The following is a 20602-nucleotide window of genomic DNA, read 5'->3' as shown; positions in this document are numbered from 1 at the left end:
CTGCGGGTAAACACCAAGGAGCACGATTGCCAGATCATATGGTAATAGTGTGTTTAGTTTTGTAAGGAACCGCCCAAAATGGCTACCCCGTTCTCGCGATGACGAGAGTTCCCATGGCTCCTCATCGCTGCCGGCATTTTGTTAAGGTTCTGGGTTTTGGATGTTCTGTGGATGTGTAGGGGTGTCTCGTTGTTGTTTTAATTTAAATTTTCCTGGTAACATATGATGTTGAGCATCTTTCCATGTGCTCATTTGCCGTATGAATATCTTATTTGGTGAGGTGTCTTTTCAGATATTTCACCCATTTTTAAATTAGGTTGTTTCCTTATTGTTGAGTTATTTGCATGTTTTGGGTAATAATCCATTATCAGATACATCTTTTGCAAATATTTTCTCCCCAAGGCAGTGATTTTTCAAAACGTTAGTGGGGGAATGAAATTAGCTTCAAAATCACTTTTGGAGGGGCTTCCCAGGTGGCGCAGTGGTTGAGAGTCCGCCTGCCGATGCAGGGGACGCGGGTTCGTGCCCGGGTCTGGGAGGATCCCACATGCCGCGGAGCGGCTGGGCCCGTGAGCCATGGCCGCTGAGCCTGCGCGTCCAGAGCCTGTGCTCCGCAACGGGAGAGGCCACAGCAGTGAGAGGCCCGCGTACCGCAAAAAAAAAAAAAAAAAAAAAAAAAAAATCACTTATGGAGCCTTAACTGTTTAGAGAGAATGCAAGTGTCCTACTCCAATCCTTCTGAACCAGACCTTCACTGGTGCCGCTGGGCACAGGCAGTTCTACAGGCGTGGAGGCAGGTGCACAATGGCGATGGGGGGCCTGGGTGGGGTGGAGGAGCCCCAGGACTGGCTGATTAGTGGAGGGTTAGGGGAGGGCAGGTGTGGGGACTGACTGTTGGCTTGAATGGCTGGCTGCACAGAGAGGTTGCTGACTGAAATGGAGAACGCGGGGGAGAAGCAGGTCTGGGGAAGCTGAGGAGTTCAGTTTCAAACATGCTGAGTTTGAGAGGCTGTAAGGCGTCCAAGTGGAGGTGCCGAGCAGGCCGAGGAGTGATGGATGGGTCTGGATGCAGGGAAGCTGAGCATGAGATAGAGATTGAGAGGATGGTGAGCCTGCAGATGGCATTTGAGGAGGTGAGCCGGGGTGAGATGACTGAGGGGACCGTGAATGGAGAAGAGAAGGGGGCTCAGAGTGCAGCCAGAGGCACTGGGTGTTGTAAGAGTGGAGGAAAGTGGGGCGCAAGGAGGTGGAGGAAGGGCAGTCAGGGAAGCGGGAGTGCAGTAGCAGAGGAGGAGACGTCAGCAGGGGCCTTGCGTCAAGTCTGCGCAGAGGTGACCCTGAGGTCTCATTGCACAGCAGCCCGGGAGGCTCAGTAGGCGCTGGCCACGTTGGGGAGGGTCCCTGCAGGTCCAGGAGGGTCAGTAGGCGCTGGCCACGTTGGGGAGGGTCCCTGCAGGCCTGGCATGGCATGGGGGGTCGTGGAGTGTGGGGCGGCCAGGAGTCCAGGCATCCCCACAGGAGGGGTAATGCGTACTGGTTGGGGGCTTTCACCCTTCTCTCTGCGTCCCCACATGGTCGTCTGTGTCTTTGTGTGTCCTTGTCTCCTCTTCTCATAAGGACAAGGGTCGTATTGGTTTAAGGCCACCCTAATGACCTCATTTAATTCAGTCACCCCTTTAAAGACTCTACATCCAGTACAGTCACATCTGAGGTCAGGGGTCAGGACTACAGCCTGTGAATTTGGGGAGACACAGTTCTGCCCACACCAGGGACCAAGGCGCGGTGAGCCCGGGGGCGCCGAGGCCCTGGCACGTGGGCCCCGAGCTCTGGCCGTGGGAGGACGGGCTGGAGGAGGGTGGCCGGACCCCTGCCTCGCCCTGGCACCGTGGCCATCCTTATCCCCCGCCCACTCCTTCCCCAGGCTCAGTGGTCGGCCAGAGACTCTCGGACCATCCCGACGTGCGGAAAATCGCGTTCACGGGCTCCACCGAGGTGGGAAAGCGTATCATGAAAAGGTAGGCGGTTGGAGTGAGTGGAGGGGCCAGCACTGCGGGGCCGATGGCCTCTGGTCCCGCGTGTGAAGCGGACAGTGCTGTGCGTGAGCCCGAGCCTGTGGCTGTCACAGGGTGGGGCCACTGCAGACCCCGGTTCCGTGAGTCTGATGAGCCCTCGGTCAGGCCGGTGCAGCGGGGTGGGACCAGCGAGGGGCGGGGCCTTCACAGCGATCCAGGGCCATGAGCAAGCGCGGCTGCTGGGGACGGAGCTGCTCGGGCTTGAGACGAGCTGTGAGCGTGAGGGACACGGATTTTGGAAACTTAGCAGAGTAGAGCATCGCGACAATTTCTGTATAGGTTACCAGTTGAAATGATATTATTATTAATGGGCTTAAATAGAATTAATTTTACTGGATTCTTTTGAGCTTGCTTTTAATGCGGCCACTAAACAAAAATTACCACGTCCTGCGGCTGGTATGGGAGGCGCTTGCCCTCTCCTGCTGACCAGCGCTGGCCGAGGGCCGCTCCGGGCTTAGTGCTTGGACGTCAGCCTCAAACCCGCTGGGTCGTGTTGCTGATTTATGACACGACGTGGGCCGAGCTCTGACCCTTCCAGGCCTGTTTCCCCCAGTCCCGTGAAGGAAGTTTGCATGTCAGTGGTTCTGGTCCAGGCTGCTGACGAGCTTGGAGAGGTCGATGGGGCCGGACCCCAGGACAGCAGCTGCAGCTCTGGCTGCCCCAGGCCTCGCAGGGTGCCTGAACCCCCCCGCCAGTGCAGCTGAATTTCTGGGGTGAGGTCTGGGCAGACGTCTGCACTTTGAGTGACAGGTGCAAAGGGAGAGGAGCTGGGGCTGCTGTGCAGTCTGACCTGCAGGGTCTCCGAGCCCTTTCTCTGAGGATACCTGACCGCCGTGACTGCTGTGCTCCGAGGGTCACGCATGGGACCTCCCGGGACGGTCCAGCTGTGGCGGGGCATCTCCATGGGGATTAAAGCTGCAGCCCTGCCCCTGCCCTGGCTCCCACAGGCCTCTCTGTACCCCTCAGCCCTGAGGTGGGGGCCATGTGCCCCTTCTTGAATGGGCACCACACGGGTGCCCATCAGAGTGGCTCTGCGTGGCCTCCTCTTGGGGTCAGGCCTGAAGACAGCGAGGCTGACCTAGAGGATCGTCTGCAAGGGGAGGGGTGCAGCGGTGCCCGTGGGAGCAAGGCCTGGGGCAGGGCTGGGCTGGGGTGCTGGGCTAGGAAGGCGGCAGGGAGTTGGGGGAAGCGGGGGGACGAGGGGAGAGTGACAGGGTAAGGCGCGGCCTGGGTCACACGGGGCTCCCCCCAGCCCGGACCCTCCACCGTCCTTTTGAGTGAAGCGTGCTCTGGAGCTGCCCTCATCCCTCACCTGGCGCTCCCCCCGCCACCCCGTGTCCCGGGATCCAGGGACCCAGCTAACCAACTCTCTGTTCCCTTCAGCTGTGCCCTGAGCAACGTGAAGAAGGTCTCCCTGGAGCTGGGCGGGAAGTCTCCCCTCATCATCTTTGCTGACTGCGACCTCCGCAAGGCCGTGCAGATGGTGAGGGCCATGGAGGGCGGGGGCCGGGGCTCAGGGTCCACGGGCAGATGCACAGGCATCCTGGACCGCAGAGAAGGAAGGAAGAGGCCTTGGGGCCAAGGAGTGGCATGTACCTTACAGAACAGACGCCCAAGAAGTTTCACAACTGCAGGGATAACTGCAGTCGGCTTCAAAGATGGGGAAACGTGAGCCAGGGTTCCGTCTGTTGTGAAATCAGCACGGCCAAGTTTCCCGTCCCACAGAGAAGCAAGCAGAGCCCTGGGCACTTGGGCGGGACCCTGCTGGCAGCGGCCGCCCACACTTGCCCAGCGCCGCCATGGACTCGCTGGGCGGCGTCGGGCAAGTCACTGAGCCTTTCTGGGCCTTGCGCTCTCACCGGGACGATGGGGGAGGATGGGCATACGGGATTCAGCTGTCATGTCTGAAGGGCGTGGACCACGTGGCAGGTGCGGTGGGTCAGTAGTCCTGACACTGTCACTGTCGTCATCACACCTCTGCACACCAGGGGAAGCAGGCCGGTCAGGCCACGCTCAGCCAGGTGCCCAGACACCCCCACCCCATCCAAGTGCTGCTGTGCCGCGGAGGAGTGAGCCCGGCACCGCGTGGGGGGGCTGCAGCCTCATTAGAGGAGACCGAGGGAGACTGTCGGCCCGAGGGTCTTGGCGGCCGAGCAGAGGCCGATGCTGCCAGGCCGCAGGCCTGTGTGTGTCTCTGGGCAGTGCAGTCGCAGCTTCTTCCAGGAGAGCCGAGCCTGAATGGCTCTCCCTCCCTCCCTCCCCCGACCCCCGGCTCCCCAGGTCCAAAGAGCAGGCTCCCTGGGGCCTCTGAGGACGTTTATTCGGGACTCGGGCCTGGGCAGGCACCATCCCTCCCGAGAGGCCCACCCCTGCCGCCTGCTTCAGGGCGCAGACCCCGTCTCCAGGCCCAGGTCCAGGAGCGCAGTCCTGAGCCCCGTCATGCCCGGGAGCCCACCCAGCCTGCGGGTGTCCAGGCTCCCCCACTGCACGCCCGCTCGTGCTCCCCCCGCTGGCCTGGTCCCCCAGCGGCCTCACTCTCTGCTTGTTCCCCTGTGGCCGCTCGTCTCCGGGGGTGGTGCCCAGTGCCGGTGAGCCTGGACGGCCGCAGGAGGTCAGGATACCTGCCTCCTTCCCCTTCCCGACGAGGGGGCACCGGGGCCCAGTGGGGGCTGGGGGCTGGCACCCGGGGGTTGTAACCCAGCCCTGTCACCTCTTCTCCGAAGGGAATGAGCTCCGTCTTCTTCAACAAAGGTGAGAACTGCATCGCCGCCGGCCGGCTCTTTGTAGAGGACTCGATTCACGACCAGTTTGTGCAGAGGGTGGTAAGTTGTGCCGCAGGGCCTGGGCACTGCCCACTCACCGGGTACAGGGCCTTGGCGGGCAGAGCCAGGGCCGGGCCAGGCACCATCCACCTGGTTGGGGGCGCTGTGACAAGTCTTCCCTGGTTTTTATTATTTCGGCGAGAAACGGCAACCCTGTGGCTCCCCTGACGTGAGCAGCAGGGCCCGTGTTCAGGTGGGGCCCTCCTGGTGCAACCCGGGCGAACAGACATGGGGCCGGGCCGGGGGGAGTCCAGGTGCAGCCCCTGCACGCCGCTCCGTCTGCCCACCTTGTCACGGGGCGTCATTGTCTTGTTTCCCCACCCTGTGGCCTGCAGCTCCTCCGTCTGGGAGGTCGGGTGCAGGACCTCCCTGTGCTGCCCCCGCGCGCGCCCCCCCCCCAACTCCCACCTCTCTGCACATCTGCGTCATCCCAGCCCCCGGCACCAGGCCCAGGTCTCCTTGCACGGAGGGTGCAGTGGGGGCTTCAGCCTGGAAGGCAGGTTTGGAACCAGAATATGGTCCCGGGAGTCAGAGCCCTGCGTGTGGACTTTCTTCAGGGGCCAGCGGTTGGTCGCTGAAAAGGCATACGTGGGAGGCGGGTCAGGCGGCAACTGGTCAGGAGCCACGGCACCGGGCGACCCTGACGGGGAGGACCTTTGCAGGTGGAGGAGGTGGGGAAGATGAAGATCGGCAGCCCCCTCGACCGGGACACCAGCCACGGGCCACAGAACCACCAGGCCCACCTCCAGAAGCTGGTGGAGTACTGCCAGCGCGGCGTGAAGGAAGGGGCCACGCTGGTCTGTGGTGGGAACCAAGTCCCCCGGCCAGGTCAGTCAGCCCTCCTGGCCACGTGGGCAAGCCAAGGCAGCGGTGGCATGGCCTCCGGGGCAGGCGTCGCAGGGCCAGGCTCCTAGGCTCCAGCCCCCAATCCGGGACGTCGGGGTTGGGGGGCACCTTGGCTCTTTGGACACCTGCCAGGTCAGGTGTGGGGCTGGTAAGATGAGGCCCTGGTTGCCCAAGCATCTCCGCATCCTTGAAACTCTTTCCTCCCATGGATCCATGGTGCTGGATTTCATGGTTTGCCTATCTTTGGCCATCACTCCTCCATGGCCACTCTTGGCCGGAAACCCCCTCTCCGCCTGTCCCTTAAATGTAGGGAGAGCACCGGGTCTGTCCTGAGCTTGGACACTTTCCCTGGGGGGTCTCTCACCCTGCAGCGGCTCAGACCCGCCCAGGACTTGTCTCCTCACCCAGACTCCTGAGCCCTGGACCCCTCCGCTTGCACGTCACCCAGGCCCCTGAGTCTCAGTGGTGCCAAGTCCACCCTGTCACAGCATCCCCAGCCCTGACCTGACCCCAGACACACACCTGCCCCTCTAGAATCTTCGGTCCGATCCAGTCACCGAGCTCGAGAAGCCGGAGCAGCAGGTTCGGACGATCTGGGCTGCTCCCCCTGTCAGGCACACGTCTGTTTCCTACACCCTCACCATCCAACCCTTGGTGCCGGCACCGAGCCTCATGCCAGCCTGTCCGCCCGATGGCGTGAAGGAGGGAAGGAGGGAACGGATTCCAGGCTCCTCCCTTTCTTGACTCCAGCTCTTAATTAACTGCCCGATTCTCTCAAACCTGGAGATCTCCCCCGCCACCATCGTGCCGACTCTCCCCTGAGTCTGGACCGGAACGGGGGTCCTGGGGGCCTCCTGAGCCCCCAGTCATGCATTTATGCGGCTGCCGCGTCTGGCTGTGTGTCTCCCGTGCCGAAACCCTCCCACGGTGAGCGCCACCACAGAGGCAAGCTCACCCCGGCGTGTCTCCCCACCTGTGTCCAACCTGCGGCCCTTAACTCTCCCTCCGAGTACGCCCGGCGTCTTCCTGCTCGTGTGCTGGCTGCTCCTCCGCCTACAGGTGCCTCCTGAGCGTCCCCACCTGGTGACCTCATCACTCAGGTGACCTCGGGCTCAGGCCATGGTGCTCCCGCAGGTCTCGGGCGTTCCTGGGCACCTCGTACCTGCACAGAGCTTTTGTAGCCGCTGTGCCACCGCTGTCTGCTTGCCCTCTTCCCTGCCCCCACGAACTTGGGCTTCCACGAAGCCAGCGTCTGGGGCTGACATGACGTGAAGGCACCTTTGCAGAGCAGCTAGGGCTGCAGCATCCAGGAACCGTGGGGCCCGCTCCCCACCACCCCCTAGCCTGAGGGCCCCCATGGGGGACAGTGCTGTGAATACAGGCTTCTCCCAGTGGCCCGCCCACCTGGAGGCCAGAGGATGAGGGATTCCGGGCATGCAGCCCTCCTTCCCGGGGCCCGGCACGCAGCCGGGACGGAGGTGTGGGCGGAGACTGGCCACCCCGGAGCACGGGGACCTGGGGGCACATTTCCTTTGCAGGCACGGTGAATACAGGCCACACCCCAGGGGTCAACATGTGTTCATACACAACTCATGTTTTAGAAATTGTAATTACTGTTAAAATATAGTTTATAAAAATACGGAATATTTTATTAAAGATAAAATTTTTTTTTGTTCTTCTGAACACTGGAGGTAGAAATTTTCAAGTCTCTTGGTTTTCCCTAAATCAGGCCAAACTAAAGTTTAGTCCAGCGGGTCTCAGGGCCCGCAGCTCTATGTCCAGAGGAGTAGTCAGAGAACGCCTTTCTGCCACCAGAAATGTTTTTGTGGGGCAGCCAGGGCCTGTGGGGCGGCAGTCAGAATGGGAGAAGGTGTGTCTGGCCGAGAGCACAGGCCCCTACCCCCGGGCAGGCAGTGCCTATCCCGCAGGGTCAGGAAGGATGGGGAGGCTGTCCTGGGAGGACCTGTCCATCAGGACCTCTGTCCAAGCCCCCCTCCACGGGGCCGATGGAGGGCCTTCCGGAGGCTGCACTGGCCGAAGGATCCAGATGTGCTTTCAGACTAAAGGTCACTAGAAAAACCCAGATTTCGTCCGGCTGCGAGCTGCAGCCCTGGCGGTGGACAGACCAGCTCCCAGCATCACTTCACTGTGCTTACAGCACTTAGTTGAAAGGCTGTGAGGGTCAGGACTCGTGCGCCTGGGGCAGGAAAGCCACCCACAGTGTCACGAACTCCTCTGTCTCCACCACAGGTTTCTTCTTCGAGCCGACCGTCTTCACGGACGTGGAGGACCACATGTTCATAGCCCGGGAGGAGTCCTTCGGGCCCGTCATGATCATCTCTCGGTTTGCCAACGGGTAGGAAGCCCACTTACGGCTCATGACAGCCTGACTCTTGCCCTTGTTACTGGGGTCTTCGCATGAGCTGCGGGGCCGGGAGGGGAGCTCAGACGGGTGGGGGCTGTGGACGCAGCCCGGACCCCGCAAACTCCTCGCAGCCGCGGGGGTGGGGACCCCAGGGGACCGCAGGGCGGCTGGGCCCACCAGGAGTGTCCTCCGCGTCTCTCTGGGCGTCTCCACGGCGTGCTGGGTTCAGCCCTGAGCACCCCCGGCTGCGTCATGAGCCAGCCAAACCTCAGTGGCCGGAATAGCAACCGTTGTTTGTTTCGCTTGTGAATCTGCAGTTTGGTCAGTGGGGCTGACCGGTCTGCGCCCTGTGCCGGCCGTGTCGGGCTCCCCCCTGGGGGGGGGGGGCGCAGGTCTCTCTGGGTCCCACGTCCAGGGCTGGACCCTTGCCCTCCTCACGGAGGCCCTCCTGGCTTTTCCCTGCAGCGACGTGGATGCGGTGCTGTCTCGGGCCAACGCCACAGAGTTCGGCCTGGCCTCTGGCGTCTTCACCAGGGACATCAGCAAGGCCCTGTACGTCAGCGACAAGCTAGAGGCGGGCACCGTGTTCGTCAACACGTACAACAAGACCGACGTGGCTGCCCCCTTCGGAGGCTTCAAGCAGTCGGGATTTGGCAAAGACCTGGGTAACCTGACCGTGCCCGCTTTCATTTATCCATTCAACAAACGTCGGTTAGAGCCCGCTCGGTCCCAGGGGCCAGGGGTGGAGCTGACGAGATGGCTGCTCACTTCTTGCCGGGAGGGGATCGGTGATGAGTGGGGCTGGAAGCCAGATCCTGCTGGAAGCCGTCCAGACAGAGCGATCTGAACAGGAGGCTGGAGGGTGGCTTTAGCTGGAGGCCAGGTGGGCCCCCCTGAGGAGGTGTCCTCTGGGCTGAGACCTGAGTGGCTGGAGGAGCTGCCGTGAAGGCCCAGGTTCGTGCATTCCTGCCAGAGGGGACGGCGGGTCCTGAGGGAACCAACTTTGGTCTTGGAGCTGCAGAGAGAGGCCGAGTGCTGGAGTGGGCCCAGGGGCGGGCAGGAGGCCAGGGAGGCAGGCAACGGCCGGATTGCGGGACCTGGGTCCGCAGTCAGGGCTCAGGCTTCAGAGAGGGGAACCCGTGGGGGCCGAGCGTGCCCGATGTGGTGACGTGAGTCCCAGTGTAGAGATGGTGTCACCGGGCCTGCCTGCCCAGGGAAGAGGACTTCTGCCCGGCACCCCTCTTTCCCTGGCTGCTCTGTAATGTAGGCTGGGTCCCACTCCCCGCATCCCGTCACTGTGGAAGCCAGAAGCTGGGGGCTAGGTCCAGTCGGGGATCAACTCTGACGTCAGGCTTGCAGCGGGGCAGGGGGGTGTGAAGGTGCAGGAGAGCACAATGCTCTTCTCAGCTACGGGGCCAACGGGTCATGAGACCACAGCGCTGCCGGGACCGTGACGTTGCCCCCGGGCTCGCGGTGTCTTGCAGGAGAGGCGGCTCTGAATGAGTACCTGCGGGTCAAGACGGTTACCTTCGAGTACTGAGGAGGCCTCAGGATGTGTCCGCAGCTGTGGGCTCGCCCCCCGCAGTGCACAGCCCCTCCCTGAACGTGGTGGAGGCCTCCTGCCTGCACCCCTGTCCCCATCTGGGACCCCCATCCTGTCCCGTCAGCGCGGCCGTCGTCTCGGGCAGAAAGCGGCCCCGTGCGAATAAAGGTTCTGGCTGGCACCCTGCGTCCCGGCGCGTCTGTGTGCCCAGGCCCTCCGAGCGGGTCCTGCTCTCGGGCCAGCTGGCCGGGCTCGGGAGAGCCAGGCGCCCTCCTGGGCGGGGTGTCGGCTCCCGCCTCAGAAACCGGGTGCTGAGATGAAGTTAGGACGCACGTCTGTTGGGGTGACCCCGGGAGACGCCAGGGAGGAAGCAGGCTGGGCCGCAGACGCCTCCCCAGCAAGTGGCCGGACCCTCCCCCCATGCCGAGCAGACCCATCCACGGCCCCCCCGATGGGCGTGCTCCCCCTTCGCCCTGCCTGTGTCTTCCGGGGCCCGGCGGCCTCCCCGCTTCTCCTGGCCCCCGCCATGCGGCCTTCCTCTCCGTCCGTCCGGCCCTCAGCGTCCCGACCTCCCTGGGGAGTGGCAGAAGAGCCATGAAGAGCGGGTTCCTTGCTCCCTAGACGCTACCTGCACACACCCTCTCTGCCCCCGCCCCGCGTGTGGGTCACTTAACCCTTCCCCTGGCCCACGGTTTCACCCGTTTATAAACCAGGGGGCTGAGTGGACGTCGTTGTTCTCAGATCCCAGGAGCGAGGACCTCGGACACGCCTGCCGGCAGAACAGCCCAGCAACTCCGAGCAGGCAGGGGTCCCAGACTCGCTCCGGGGCTGGTCTGGGCAGCAGGCTGCCCCCGGGCCCCGCTTCGCCTTGGGGCGGCCTCTCTCCCTGTGTCCTCTCTTCTCCCCCGACCTTCTTAGGGGTCAGGAAGAACCAGCAACCCCGCCTTGAGGGGCGACGCAGCCCCGGAGCCAGGCCCCGCCCCATGCCCACCTGCCTGCCCGAGGCAGGGCCAGCCCCCCAGTCTGGTGCCGGGTCTCCCGTCTCATGGCCCACAGAGGGGAGAAAGGTGTTTTATCTCTGGACTCTGTCCCCTGCCTGGGGCCATTCGTGAGGACCCACGGTGGAGGGGACCGGCCCTGTCTGAGGGGACATGGACCGGCCTTATTATCTCCTAACTGGAGTGACACTCCCACTCCTGCCCCTTTGCTGGGTCCCCGTTGCTTCACCTCCAACCCCCCGACCCCAGGGCCAGGGCGTCCACAGCAGAGCCCAGGCTCTGCAGCCGGCTTGGCCCTCAGCGGCTGCTCTCCTGCCCCCCTCGCCAGGTGGGAGCCTGCAGGGTCCCCAGGGGTCGGCCTGGCTTCCCTGAAAACAGCCCCGCAGGCAGAAGAGCAGGCAGGGCCTGGAGCACAGCCCGTCCTCGCCCAGGTCGAGCTAGGAAACACCTTCCTCCCCGTGGCCCAGGGCTTGGCTGGCCGGGCGACTAAGCTGCACTTGAGAATTCTGGTTCAGGTGCGAGGCAGCGCCTGGCTTTGTCCTGAATCCTGTCTCCAGAAGGGATTCAGGAATCCTTCAGAAGCCACAGGCAAGTGTATAAGAAAAGCACCCAGTTCTCCCGCCTGCGTCTGTCTCTCCAGTGAGGCTCCTTCACTTCCACACAGAACAGGTCACTTCTGGTCACTACATGTCGGGGGGCTGGTCCCGTGACACCAGCTGAGTGTCCTGCAATTTAACCAAATTCTGCCACTGCTGCCCGGAGCTGGTGTCAGACCCCACAGATTGAGGGCTCAGCCCCACAACACTGCCCCCCGGGTGCCAATCCCAAGCAGGGCCCCCAGGTTACCTACAACTTCTGTCTGACGTGGCTACACAGCAGAGGCTCCCACGACCCCCTCCTTGGGTTCAGTCCATTTGCTAGAGCAGCTCACGGAACTCAGGGAAACACTCACCTACATGTATCAGTTCATTAAAGGATGTGATAAAGGAAACAGATGAACGGCCGGAGTACGTAGGGCGAGGCCTGGGAGGGTCTGAGCACGGGAGCTTCTGTCCCATAGACGTGGGGGTGCCACCCTCCCGGTGTGGCTGTGCTCAGCCCCTGGACCCTGTCCTGTTGGGGTATTTTGTGCCGCCTTCGTGTAAGCGTGATCCATCATTAACTCCATTCGCGGCCCCTCTCCCCTCTCTGGAGGATGGTGGGGGGCGGGAGAGGAGCTGAGAATCGGAAGCTTCTCATCCTGGCCTCGTCTTTCTGGTGACCAACCCCACCAGGAGCCCCCGAAGGTCGCCTCGGTGAACAAAAGATGTTCCCAGTGTTCTTATCATTTAGGAAATTACAAGGGTTCAGGGGCTCTGTGCCAGGAGCTGGGGCGGAGAAAACATGTATTTTCTAGTATCTCACAGTAAGGAGGATAAGACTGTGAGTTACCTGCCATTTCTTTCCCTTCTTGCCTAAGTCATAGAACTCTCAAATTGTACCCGGGCACACGGCTGCGTGAAGGATGGAGTTCCCAGCATCCTTTGCAGCCGGGCAGTGGCCGCAGAGCCCAGTCAAGTGGACAGAGCTCCAGCGGACGTGGTAGCTGCCCCTCCTGGGGCTCGGCCTGCAAGGGGAGTCGGGGCTCAGGCTGTCACTCCCTCCCTCCTCCCCTGGGGCGGGCTGGAAGCGGCCTGATGGTGGGCGTTTTCCCAACAAGCAGATAAGGCTGGGCGGCGCCCGGAGGGGACCCGCCAGCAGCCCGTTACATGGAGACAGTGAACTTGCCCCTCCCTTTTTATGATGTTTAAATGCATTTGTCCTCACCGAGTTGACAGACGAGTTCAAGGCAGCTTAGAAAAATAATACAATTAACATATGCATGGGTGAATCAGGGCAGAGAAGGGCGCTAGGAAGGTGAGCAGGAACGCGGTGGCTCCCACACTGCCTGCAGGGAAACCCTGTCCGCTCCTAAAGCTGGAGCGCAGTTTAGTCAGGGCTTTCCAGCTGCTGAGAGTGCGAGGAAACCTGATCGGTGGCCTAATTCGCGGTGTCTGTGCGACAGAAACAAGCTTGTGTTTCTGGAGAAGAGAACGGAATTCATCTCACGAGTCCTCCTAAAACACATTTTACAATGTGATGACCGCTGTCTTACACGATTTTACACAGGGTGGTGATGAAATTAAATTCGTATTTTAAGGCAAGACAAGAAAAAATTAAACTTCTTCTCTGCCCTTGGCCTCCTCCCTCCCCACTAGTGTGCATGGGCGTCTGCATTGGGTGTAACCTGACCTCCCCAATGGCAGAAATATCTGCCCAGCCACAGAAATCCACGTTCCTCCTTCTGGCGACAGCCATGGAACTCCTTAGAAGGTAACGTTCCTTTCCTTATCCTCTAAGAGGTCACGATGACCCACCACTCACCTTGTACGTGCAGACATCTTTGGTGGACTTCATGGGCAAGGCCACTATATCATTTCCCTTAAGGTAGTGATTGGTGCAGAACAGACTGGTCAGACGACCTGGGGAGATACTGGGCTGCACCTAAAAGAAGTTCTTAGCTCAAATACTTACTTATGACCGTATTCATGTCACTAGCTGTATTACTTGTATGCTGCCTATTTTACAAGATTATTGTTTCTTGCATTACCAAACCCGATAAAAATGACGACGACTAGGTGACCTAAAACAATTGTCAAATTCATAGTTCTGGAAGATCAGTGATTGTAACAGCGTAACTCTAGATGTGGGAAGAAGCTACAAGAGGGAACCGTTTCCTGGACCATAACAGACTAGTAGGACAGGCGGCCCAGAGGCTTTGGGCTACTGTTAACAGGGCCTAGTCCAGTAACAGCACATTGAGTGGCCTATCGAGGGAATCCTCGCCTGACCTGGGAATGAGCATTCCTAGTGCCATGGGGTAAATTGGTCATGAAATGCCCCAAGACAAAATTAAGACAAAAAGGAGGGGGTTGTGACCTAAAGAATGTTGCCCACCACCCAGTCCCACAAGAATGAAGTCATCAACCACCACAGTCGCTGACTTCCAGGACACGCTGAAAGGAATTCAGGGTGAGGCGCTTTGGCTCGGGGAAAACTGGCAGAACTGACCCTCAGAGAGTTCGATATTTTCAGGAGAATATTTTTATGAACCTGGATTCTCACCTCTTCCCACACTTAGAAAAGCACTAAAACCATTAAGGTATCTGTCCCTCGTGGATAGCAGTGACCTCCTACCAAGCCGTGTGCTTGGCCGCACGTAGCCCTTCGTCAGAATCACACATGCTGGCCTCCCCCCGCACCTCTTCAGGACAGCCCTCAGAGTTTTCGGAGAGACCGTCTCCCGGGTTGTAAGCCTCAGGTTGGCTCGAATGAAATCTTCTGTTTCTTTCCCAGATTGACCATTGATTCATTTTTCATCGACAGCAGTAGGCTTCAGACAGTTGTGCTCAGGACCTTCCGCAAGGTGGGCTGAGGACACGTCCAACCACAGCCACTGCGACCCCTGCAGGGCAGCTGGGGTGTGGGCACCCCTGCTTCAGCCGTAGGGCTCGGTGGGAGCGGGGCTGGCGTTGCCCGCTGCTCACGCTGCCGCTCTCGGCTCTCCGCGGATCGGACTTGAAGAGCTGGAACTCACCGGAGGCCAAGCCTTGCATTTATTCAGGAAAAAATCTCCGCTGTGGTAAAATTGGGGCTGGTGGGGATGTTCAGGATCAAAACGTGGTCACAGGATTGCTCCACATAATAAAGGAAAGAGGATTCGAAGGGAGGAGGCCCCATGGGTCTGGGGGTCGGGGGCGGTGAGGTGGGAATGCTGTGTAAGCTCCTTCCCCTCCTTCCCTCCAGAGGACATGGTCCCAGAGACGAGGTGGTTCTGTACTCAAGGGGACACAGAGGGGACACGTGGGGCGGCCAGGTGTGTGCTTTCTATTTCATATAGTAGATGTGATCTGGTGATAAGTGCTTGGAGAAAACCACAGCAGTGAAGCATGGGGAGTGCTGTCTGGGGGGAGAGTGGGTGGTGCGCTGCTACGTTATACGGGGCGCTCAGGAAGGCCCTTCTGATAAAGGGGGATTTGAGCAAAGACCTGCAGGGAGAGGGAATGAGGTGGGACCCACGTGGCAAGGCCTAAAAACAGCCACGATTTGGGGAGCTGCTTCCACCAAGTAACGGGGTTGCTTCTCCACCCCTTGAACTGGGCGGGTCTCGTGGCTCGCTTTGACCAGTAGGGTGTGGCAGATGGGAGGCGGTGCCTGGTCCAAGCCTCAGCCTCGAGAACACACACAGCTTCCGCGCTTGAACCAGTCTCGCGGAGGGTGAGAGACATGGGCCCAGTGTCGCTGGGCCCCAGAGCACAGCCACCGAAGTGGCCGGGAACTGACCGCAGACTCGCGGGTGAGGACCCGAGGAGACCAGCCCCAGCACTGACCACTGAATCTTGGGATAAATGTGACTGCTGCTTCCAGCCTTGCAGCGGCAGGGTGGTTTCTCGTGCAGCAGAAGCTAACTGATATGGACAGCTTTAAGAAGTGAAATCTCTGAGTCAATGTTTCAGTGCAGGTTAGACTAGAGGACTCAGGCAGGGAAGGAAGGGCTAGACTACAGGAGGCTGTAGTCAAGCCATGCGTTTTTGGAGCATCCGAAGTATCAACCCCTAGGGAAATAGTTAAGTCAGTATTCTCGATGCTGCCCATCCCAATATCTTCATTTTATATTACACATATTTTTATATCACCCTTTCTATATCCTCTGATGATTTGCAGGTCACATTACCCACCTATACATGTAATCTAAATAAATTAATATATTGCCCTCACCGTAATACAGATGAGAAATAAAAGAAAGGGATTTTAAATAAAATATTATGTGCTTCGGTACATAGAGGTGGGAGAGCTGGGCTTCGCTCAGGCTCCGGGAACTAACCTGAAATCAGATTGCTCTCGCGGTAGAACCAGGGGGCTCAACTGCAAAGCGGGTGGGGCCTGATCAGGGCCTGTGTGTTTACGAAAGGCTCCAAAATTATAAAATTGTGGTAGAGTACACCTAACATAAAACGTAACCATCTTAACCCCTTTCAAGTGTACAGGTCAGTGGCGTTAAGTATGCTCATGTTGCCAGGCAACCGTCACCAGCATCACCTTCAGAACTTGTTCATCTTGCAAAACTGAAACTCTCCCAGCAGAGACTTTAATGTTAACGGCAAGTGAGGCGACTCACGGAGCTGAGCTGTCGCTCACCGCCAGAAGGAAGAAGATGCACACTCTTCACCTGTAAATCTGTGCCTAGTCTCTACACAGTACACAACAGTTTAGAGCTGTGAGGGCATCAGATCCCCCAGGTTATGGGCTCAGTCCCGCAAGTCTGCCCGCCCCCCGACTTCAGATGCCAGTTGAAGCCAGGTTGTCACGTGTGCTTCTGACCCACCGGCTGTAGATGAGAGGTTCCCACGGCCCCCTCCTCAGGTTGGATTAACTTGCTAGAGCAGCTCAGAGAACTCAGAGGAACACTTGACTTACTAGATCATAGGCTTCTGATAAGAGGCGTGGCTCAGGGGCAGCCAGATGGAAGAGACGCTCTGGGGAGGGTGGGGAAGGGCCCCGAGCTTCCATGCCCATCCCCGCACACCCCCCCCCCCAGCCTCCACGCCTTCCCAGCCTGGGCGCTCTCTGAACCTGCTCCTTCGGGGTTTCTATGGAGGGTTCCTTACGCGGGCGTGATTGACTACATCACGGCCACTGGTGATTGATTCCGCCTCCAGCCCCCCTGCCCTCCCGGAAGGTCAGGGGCTGGGACCCACGTTCCAGGCCTCTGATCACACGGCGGCTCCACTGGCACCCAGCCCCATCCTTGGGTGGTTTCCCAGAGTCAGCTCATCAACATAAGGAAAGACACCTTCATCCCTCTCAGCAGAGGAAATTCCAAGGGTTTTGGGAGCTCCGTGCCAGGAACGGTGGGCAAAGACCAAATACGTCTTTCTTATGGGCCAGACTCCAAGTCAGGGCACGGCCTTTGGGAGACGCTGGGGAGGGGACATCCGCATCTCACGGGTCGGGGACAGACTCTCGCTGACCCCAGATCTCTTCAAAGTGCAGGACTGTTTTTAGCGGTGGCTCCGTCACTTCGGGCCCTGCAGGTCCGGGGCCCCGAGGCGCCTTCTCCGTGGCTGCTCCCTTCGGCGGCCCCGCCCAGCCGGGTCCTGGGAGCTGGACCATCGCTCCTGATGCCCCACCTGGAGGGAGAACCAGCAACTTCTCCAAGGTGCACCCAAGTGCCCGCATTTCAGGCAGGTGAGTCCCGCTGCCGCCTGCTCGGGCCTCGGCAGTGTAGGGTGGAGAAGACCCCCAGGCTGCCTGCCGTGGGGAGGCCGTCCAGCAGGGCGAGAGGTCCCACGCCCCTGACCCAGCCCTGCTGGGCACCCTGGAGGGCAGGCCCGTTTCATCCTCCCTGACTTTAGTACCAAACACCAGACCATCGTAGAGCGGTGAACTCTTACCTGGAGCCCTGGGTTAATCAGAGTGCGGCCCTTCATCCACTCACTGTCATCTGTTTGAAAGAGACAGACCGATGGAATGGAGAGACTGGCCTTAGAACAGAGTCTGAAGCCCGGCTCTGCCTCTCGAGGCGTGGCCTTGACCTTTGGGAGTTTCCTCATCTGAGAAAGGGGGTCCGCGGGCCACACAGAAAGCACAGGGGCCCAGAGCGCGTGCCTGGATATCTGATGTCCTGCAGCCTGGCTGTGGGACCTGCAGGGACTCCTGGGACGTCTCTCTGCCCTCGTGAGCCACCTGCCCACCTGGCCTCAAGGTCCAGGGCTCCGTTGTCCTGGAAGCAGCCCTCACTTGAGGCCTGGTGGGATAGGAGTTGGCAGGGCCTTGGGGTGGGATCTCCAAGGACTGAGCTCCAGGCGCCCCGGCTGCCTCCCGGTCCCCCCATCCCCCGACTCTCCCAGCGGGTTTCCTGGGACCACCTCCCAGACAAGCTCATCTCCAGGTCTCTTCCCGGCGGGAATCCAAGGACGAACCAACAGTCCCCTGAGGAATTTGGGGTGTGAGAGGCAAAAATACCCTCCCTAGTATAGCACAGTGACGTGGCTAAGAGGCGTCGGGACATCACAGGAAGGAGGTTGAGGACCCGTGCCTGACACCCCCCGGGGGCGACAGTTCCGAAGCAGAGGCCGAAGGAGGCCGTGCAGAGGGAGGCTGTGTGGGACGGGGTGGGCAGGAGGCCGGGGGCGATGAAGGCACAGCTGAGCGGCACTGCAGGGCAGGTGGGCTCATTGTGGGAAGAGGCCGAGGGCCCTAAACTCCCGTCACTTTGCAGGGTCAGTCTGCGCGGGAGGGCAGGGCTTGGCCAGCCCGTCACAAGGGCCCCCGCCCAGCAGGTCTGCCCACTGGCCCTCACACTGGGTGGGCATGGAGGGCAGGAGGGAAGGGGGTGGCGCCAGGGCTGCTGCCACCAAACTGAAGGCCATTTGGGGAAGACAAGGACTGGCTGGGAACAAGGGTGGATGCTGTGGTGGCAGAGTGACAGCAGGAATCTGGGACAGACATGAGGAAAGGTGCAGGCGGGGTCAGGCCTTCCTTGTGCCCCACACATCCCCCAGTGGGCCATCCGGGTGCCTGGACTCATCCGTCAGAACTTTAATGATAACAATAAACTCAGTAGCAGCAAACACCTACTGGGCTCCCCGTTCGTGTGCTGAGGGCTTCACAAGGACCTTCCTGTCGTCCTCCGACCTGTGAGGCAGCACTAATACTATCCCTACGTTACAGATGAGAAAGCTGAGGTCCATAGCTTTCCTAAAGTCAGCTTGCTGTGAAGTATTAACCCCTGCCTTAGTCAGATTAGGGTGCTACAGCAGAACGCCAGGGACGGAGCTGCTTAAACCACAGAAGTTTATCTTCTCACGGTTCTGGAGGCTGGAAGTTCCCAGATCAAGGTGCCTGCAGGGTTGGTTTCTGGCGAGGCTCTTCTTCCCGGCTTGTAGACGGCCACCTGCTCGCTGGGTCATCACAGGGCCGCAGCTCCTCGTTAGGACACCAGTCCTAGCCGGGCCCCCCTCCATGACCTTAGTTAACCGTTATTGCCTCCTTATAGGCCCCATTTCCAAATACAGGCACGCTGGAGGTCAGGGCTTCAGCATGTGAATTTTGAAGCCACAGCTGAGCCCATAATATCCCCTAACACTGTATGGAACTGTATCATTTGCAAACGTCTTTCGTGTCTGCATTTCTTACGTTTCCATCCAAAAACTACAGTTTGGGCAGAGTAGCTCTTCGCAAAGCTACTCACTGCTTGGAATCTGGCCAGGGCCCTGGACACCCAGCGCTCTGGGCACCTGTGAACACCAGTGAGAGGGGAAGCGAAGGGGCAAACTGGGCACGAGCCAGCTTGCAGGACTGGTGCACGCTGCCTGCCACCTGCCGAGGCCCCAGAGAACGGGCCCCACATCCTGGCATGGCAGCCATCCTTTGGAGCTTGGCTGCGTCTGCCCCTTTGCAAGAGGGCTACATTCTCTCGTGCTTTCTCTACTACGGAGGTCAACTGTAAGTTGCCATTTATCATTATGCTTTTGCTGGTTTATTTTTCTTGTAGTAAAGCTAAGAATGAAATGAAATATTTCTTGTGCCCATAATTATACTGAACCAAGACAGCCACAAAATTTACAGAACCCAGGGCAAGAGTACAAATGGGGGCCCACAAGGCATATTCGCATTCATAGGAATTGCAAATAAAACAAACAAGTTGTAAAAGGGGGTCATTCTAATTTCTGGCCTTGACAAATGTACCTCCATAGCAACTTGGGAGGCCACTGGACTTCCCAGTGGCCCTGTGGGAAGGGAAAGCCCGTGTTCCTGGACCCGTTTCTTCTTTGGATTGCTGATCTGGGCACATCAGCGGAAGGGGCTTGGAGCCAGTGGGAATTCCTGGGTCCCAGGTAGCTGGAGCAGGTCTACAAAGTTGAGAGCAGGACTCCTGGCTACAGGTGACATGAACCCTGTTTCATGGGGAGGGCAGGAGGGGCCAAAGGATGGCTGGCCCTCTGAAGTCCAGGCTCCTGGGGAGCTCCAAAACCAGACATGGATCAAGAAGGCCACATGTCCTGAAAAACAGAGTGCACGTGTGTCTGTGACTGGAGAACTCTGTGTTTCACACGCAAAGTTGTCTTTTGTTGAAATAATATAGTGCAGTATTTACTGAGTCTTGCTAAATATCTGGCCTCCATCTGCACTTGATGGTCTCTCCCCTGCCTGGGACTTCCCTCCGTGGGACCACATTCTGGCTGTGACCCTGAGCAGGCTCCTAGCAAACCCTGCAGGTGAGCTTTGCCTGAGACTCCCTCCAAAATCTCATCCCTCCTCCCACCTTGGCTAGAGCAGGGCAACGGTCAAAAGATAGTTTGGAGTGCATCGAGGAAAGCTGAACCGCTGGGTATTATTAACTTTGTCAGGTGTGATGCTGGTATTATGGAAATGTTTCAGAAAACAGGCCTTATCGATTAGATAAAGATTCAAGTATTTACAGGTGAAATATGTCTGCCGGATGCTTTAAAATTACTGCGGGAGAAAAAAAGGTGTGTGCGAGGCCCAGGATTTAGATGAAAAAAAAAAAGCACGATGCAGCGCATGCCCGCGGCCGGCCCGAGGGGCGTGGGGCCATTTTACTGCCACGGGCCGCCCAAGCGTTTCCGGGACGACACCGACGGGGGAAGACGGCCCCTCACGCCCCTCCTCCGGGCCTACCCGCGGCCCTGCAGCCGCCAGAATCCTGGGGAGCCCGCCCTGCAGCCCGGGAAGCGGGGAAGGCGATCTGCGCGGCCCAACCGGCCCTTTCCCCCGCCGGTCCCCCCAGCCCCGCCCCAGGGCCTGTCCCGCCCCCGAGACCCCGCCCAGAGTCCCGGTCCTCGCGGCCGGGCGGAGGGGGCCGGGGAGCGCGGCTCCGGGTTTGGGGGCGGGGACTCCGGGCCCGGGGGCGG

The 20602-nt window shown here is 59.7% G+C and overlaps 1 protein-coding gene across 2 annotated transcripts in view; it reads left to right on the top strand.

Annotated features, from left to right (window-relative positions):
* ALDH1L1 (aldehyde dehydrogenase 1 family member L1) overlaps nucleotides 1-9829 on the top strand; it is a 79251-nt gene extending 69422 nt beyond the window's left edge. For both annotated transcript variants that reach the window (XM_067755734.1, XM_067755733.1), the window contains exons 17-23: nucleotides 1922-2015; nucleotides 3456-3555; nucleotides 4796-4894; nucleotides 5557-5722; nucleotides 7991-8096; nucleotides 8571-8770; nucleotides 9590-9829. In XM_067755734.1, the coding sequence (XP_067611835.1) occupies nucleotides 1922-2015; nucleotides 3456-3555; nucleotides 4796-4894; nucleotides 5557-5722; nucleotides 7991-8096; nucleotides 8571-8770; nucleotides 9590-9645 (821 nt within the window). In that variant the 3' untranslated portion in view covers nucleotides 9646-9829. The remainder of the gene's footprint in view (nucleotides 1-1921; nucleotides 2016-3455; nucleotides 3556-4795; nucleotides 4895-5556; nucleotides 5723-7990; nucleotides 8097-8570; nucleotides 8771-9589) is intronic.
* Nucleotides 9830-20602: the final 10773 nt, after the last annotated feature.

The sequence above is a fragment of the Pseudorca crassidens genome, chromosome 10 (genome assembly GCF_039906515.1).
Source record: "Pseudorca crassidens isolate mPseCra1 chromosome 10, mPseCra1.hap1, whole genome shotgun sequence".
Lineage (NCBI taxonomy): Eukaryota > Metazoa > Chordata > Mammalia > Artiodactyla > Delphinidae > Pseudorca > Pseudorca crassidens.
Note: the sequence above shows the minus strand (reverse complement) of the source record. Positions and strands in the feature narration are given on the sequence as shown.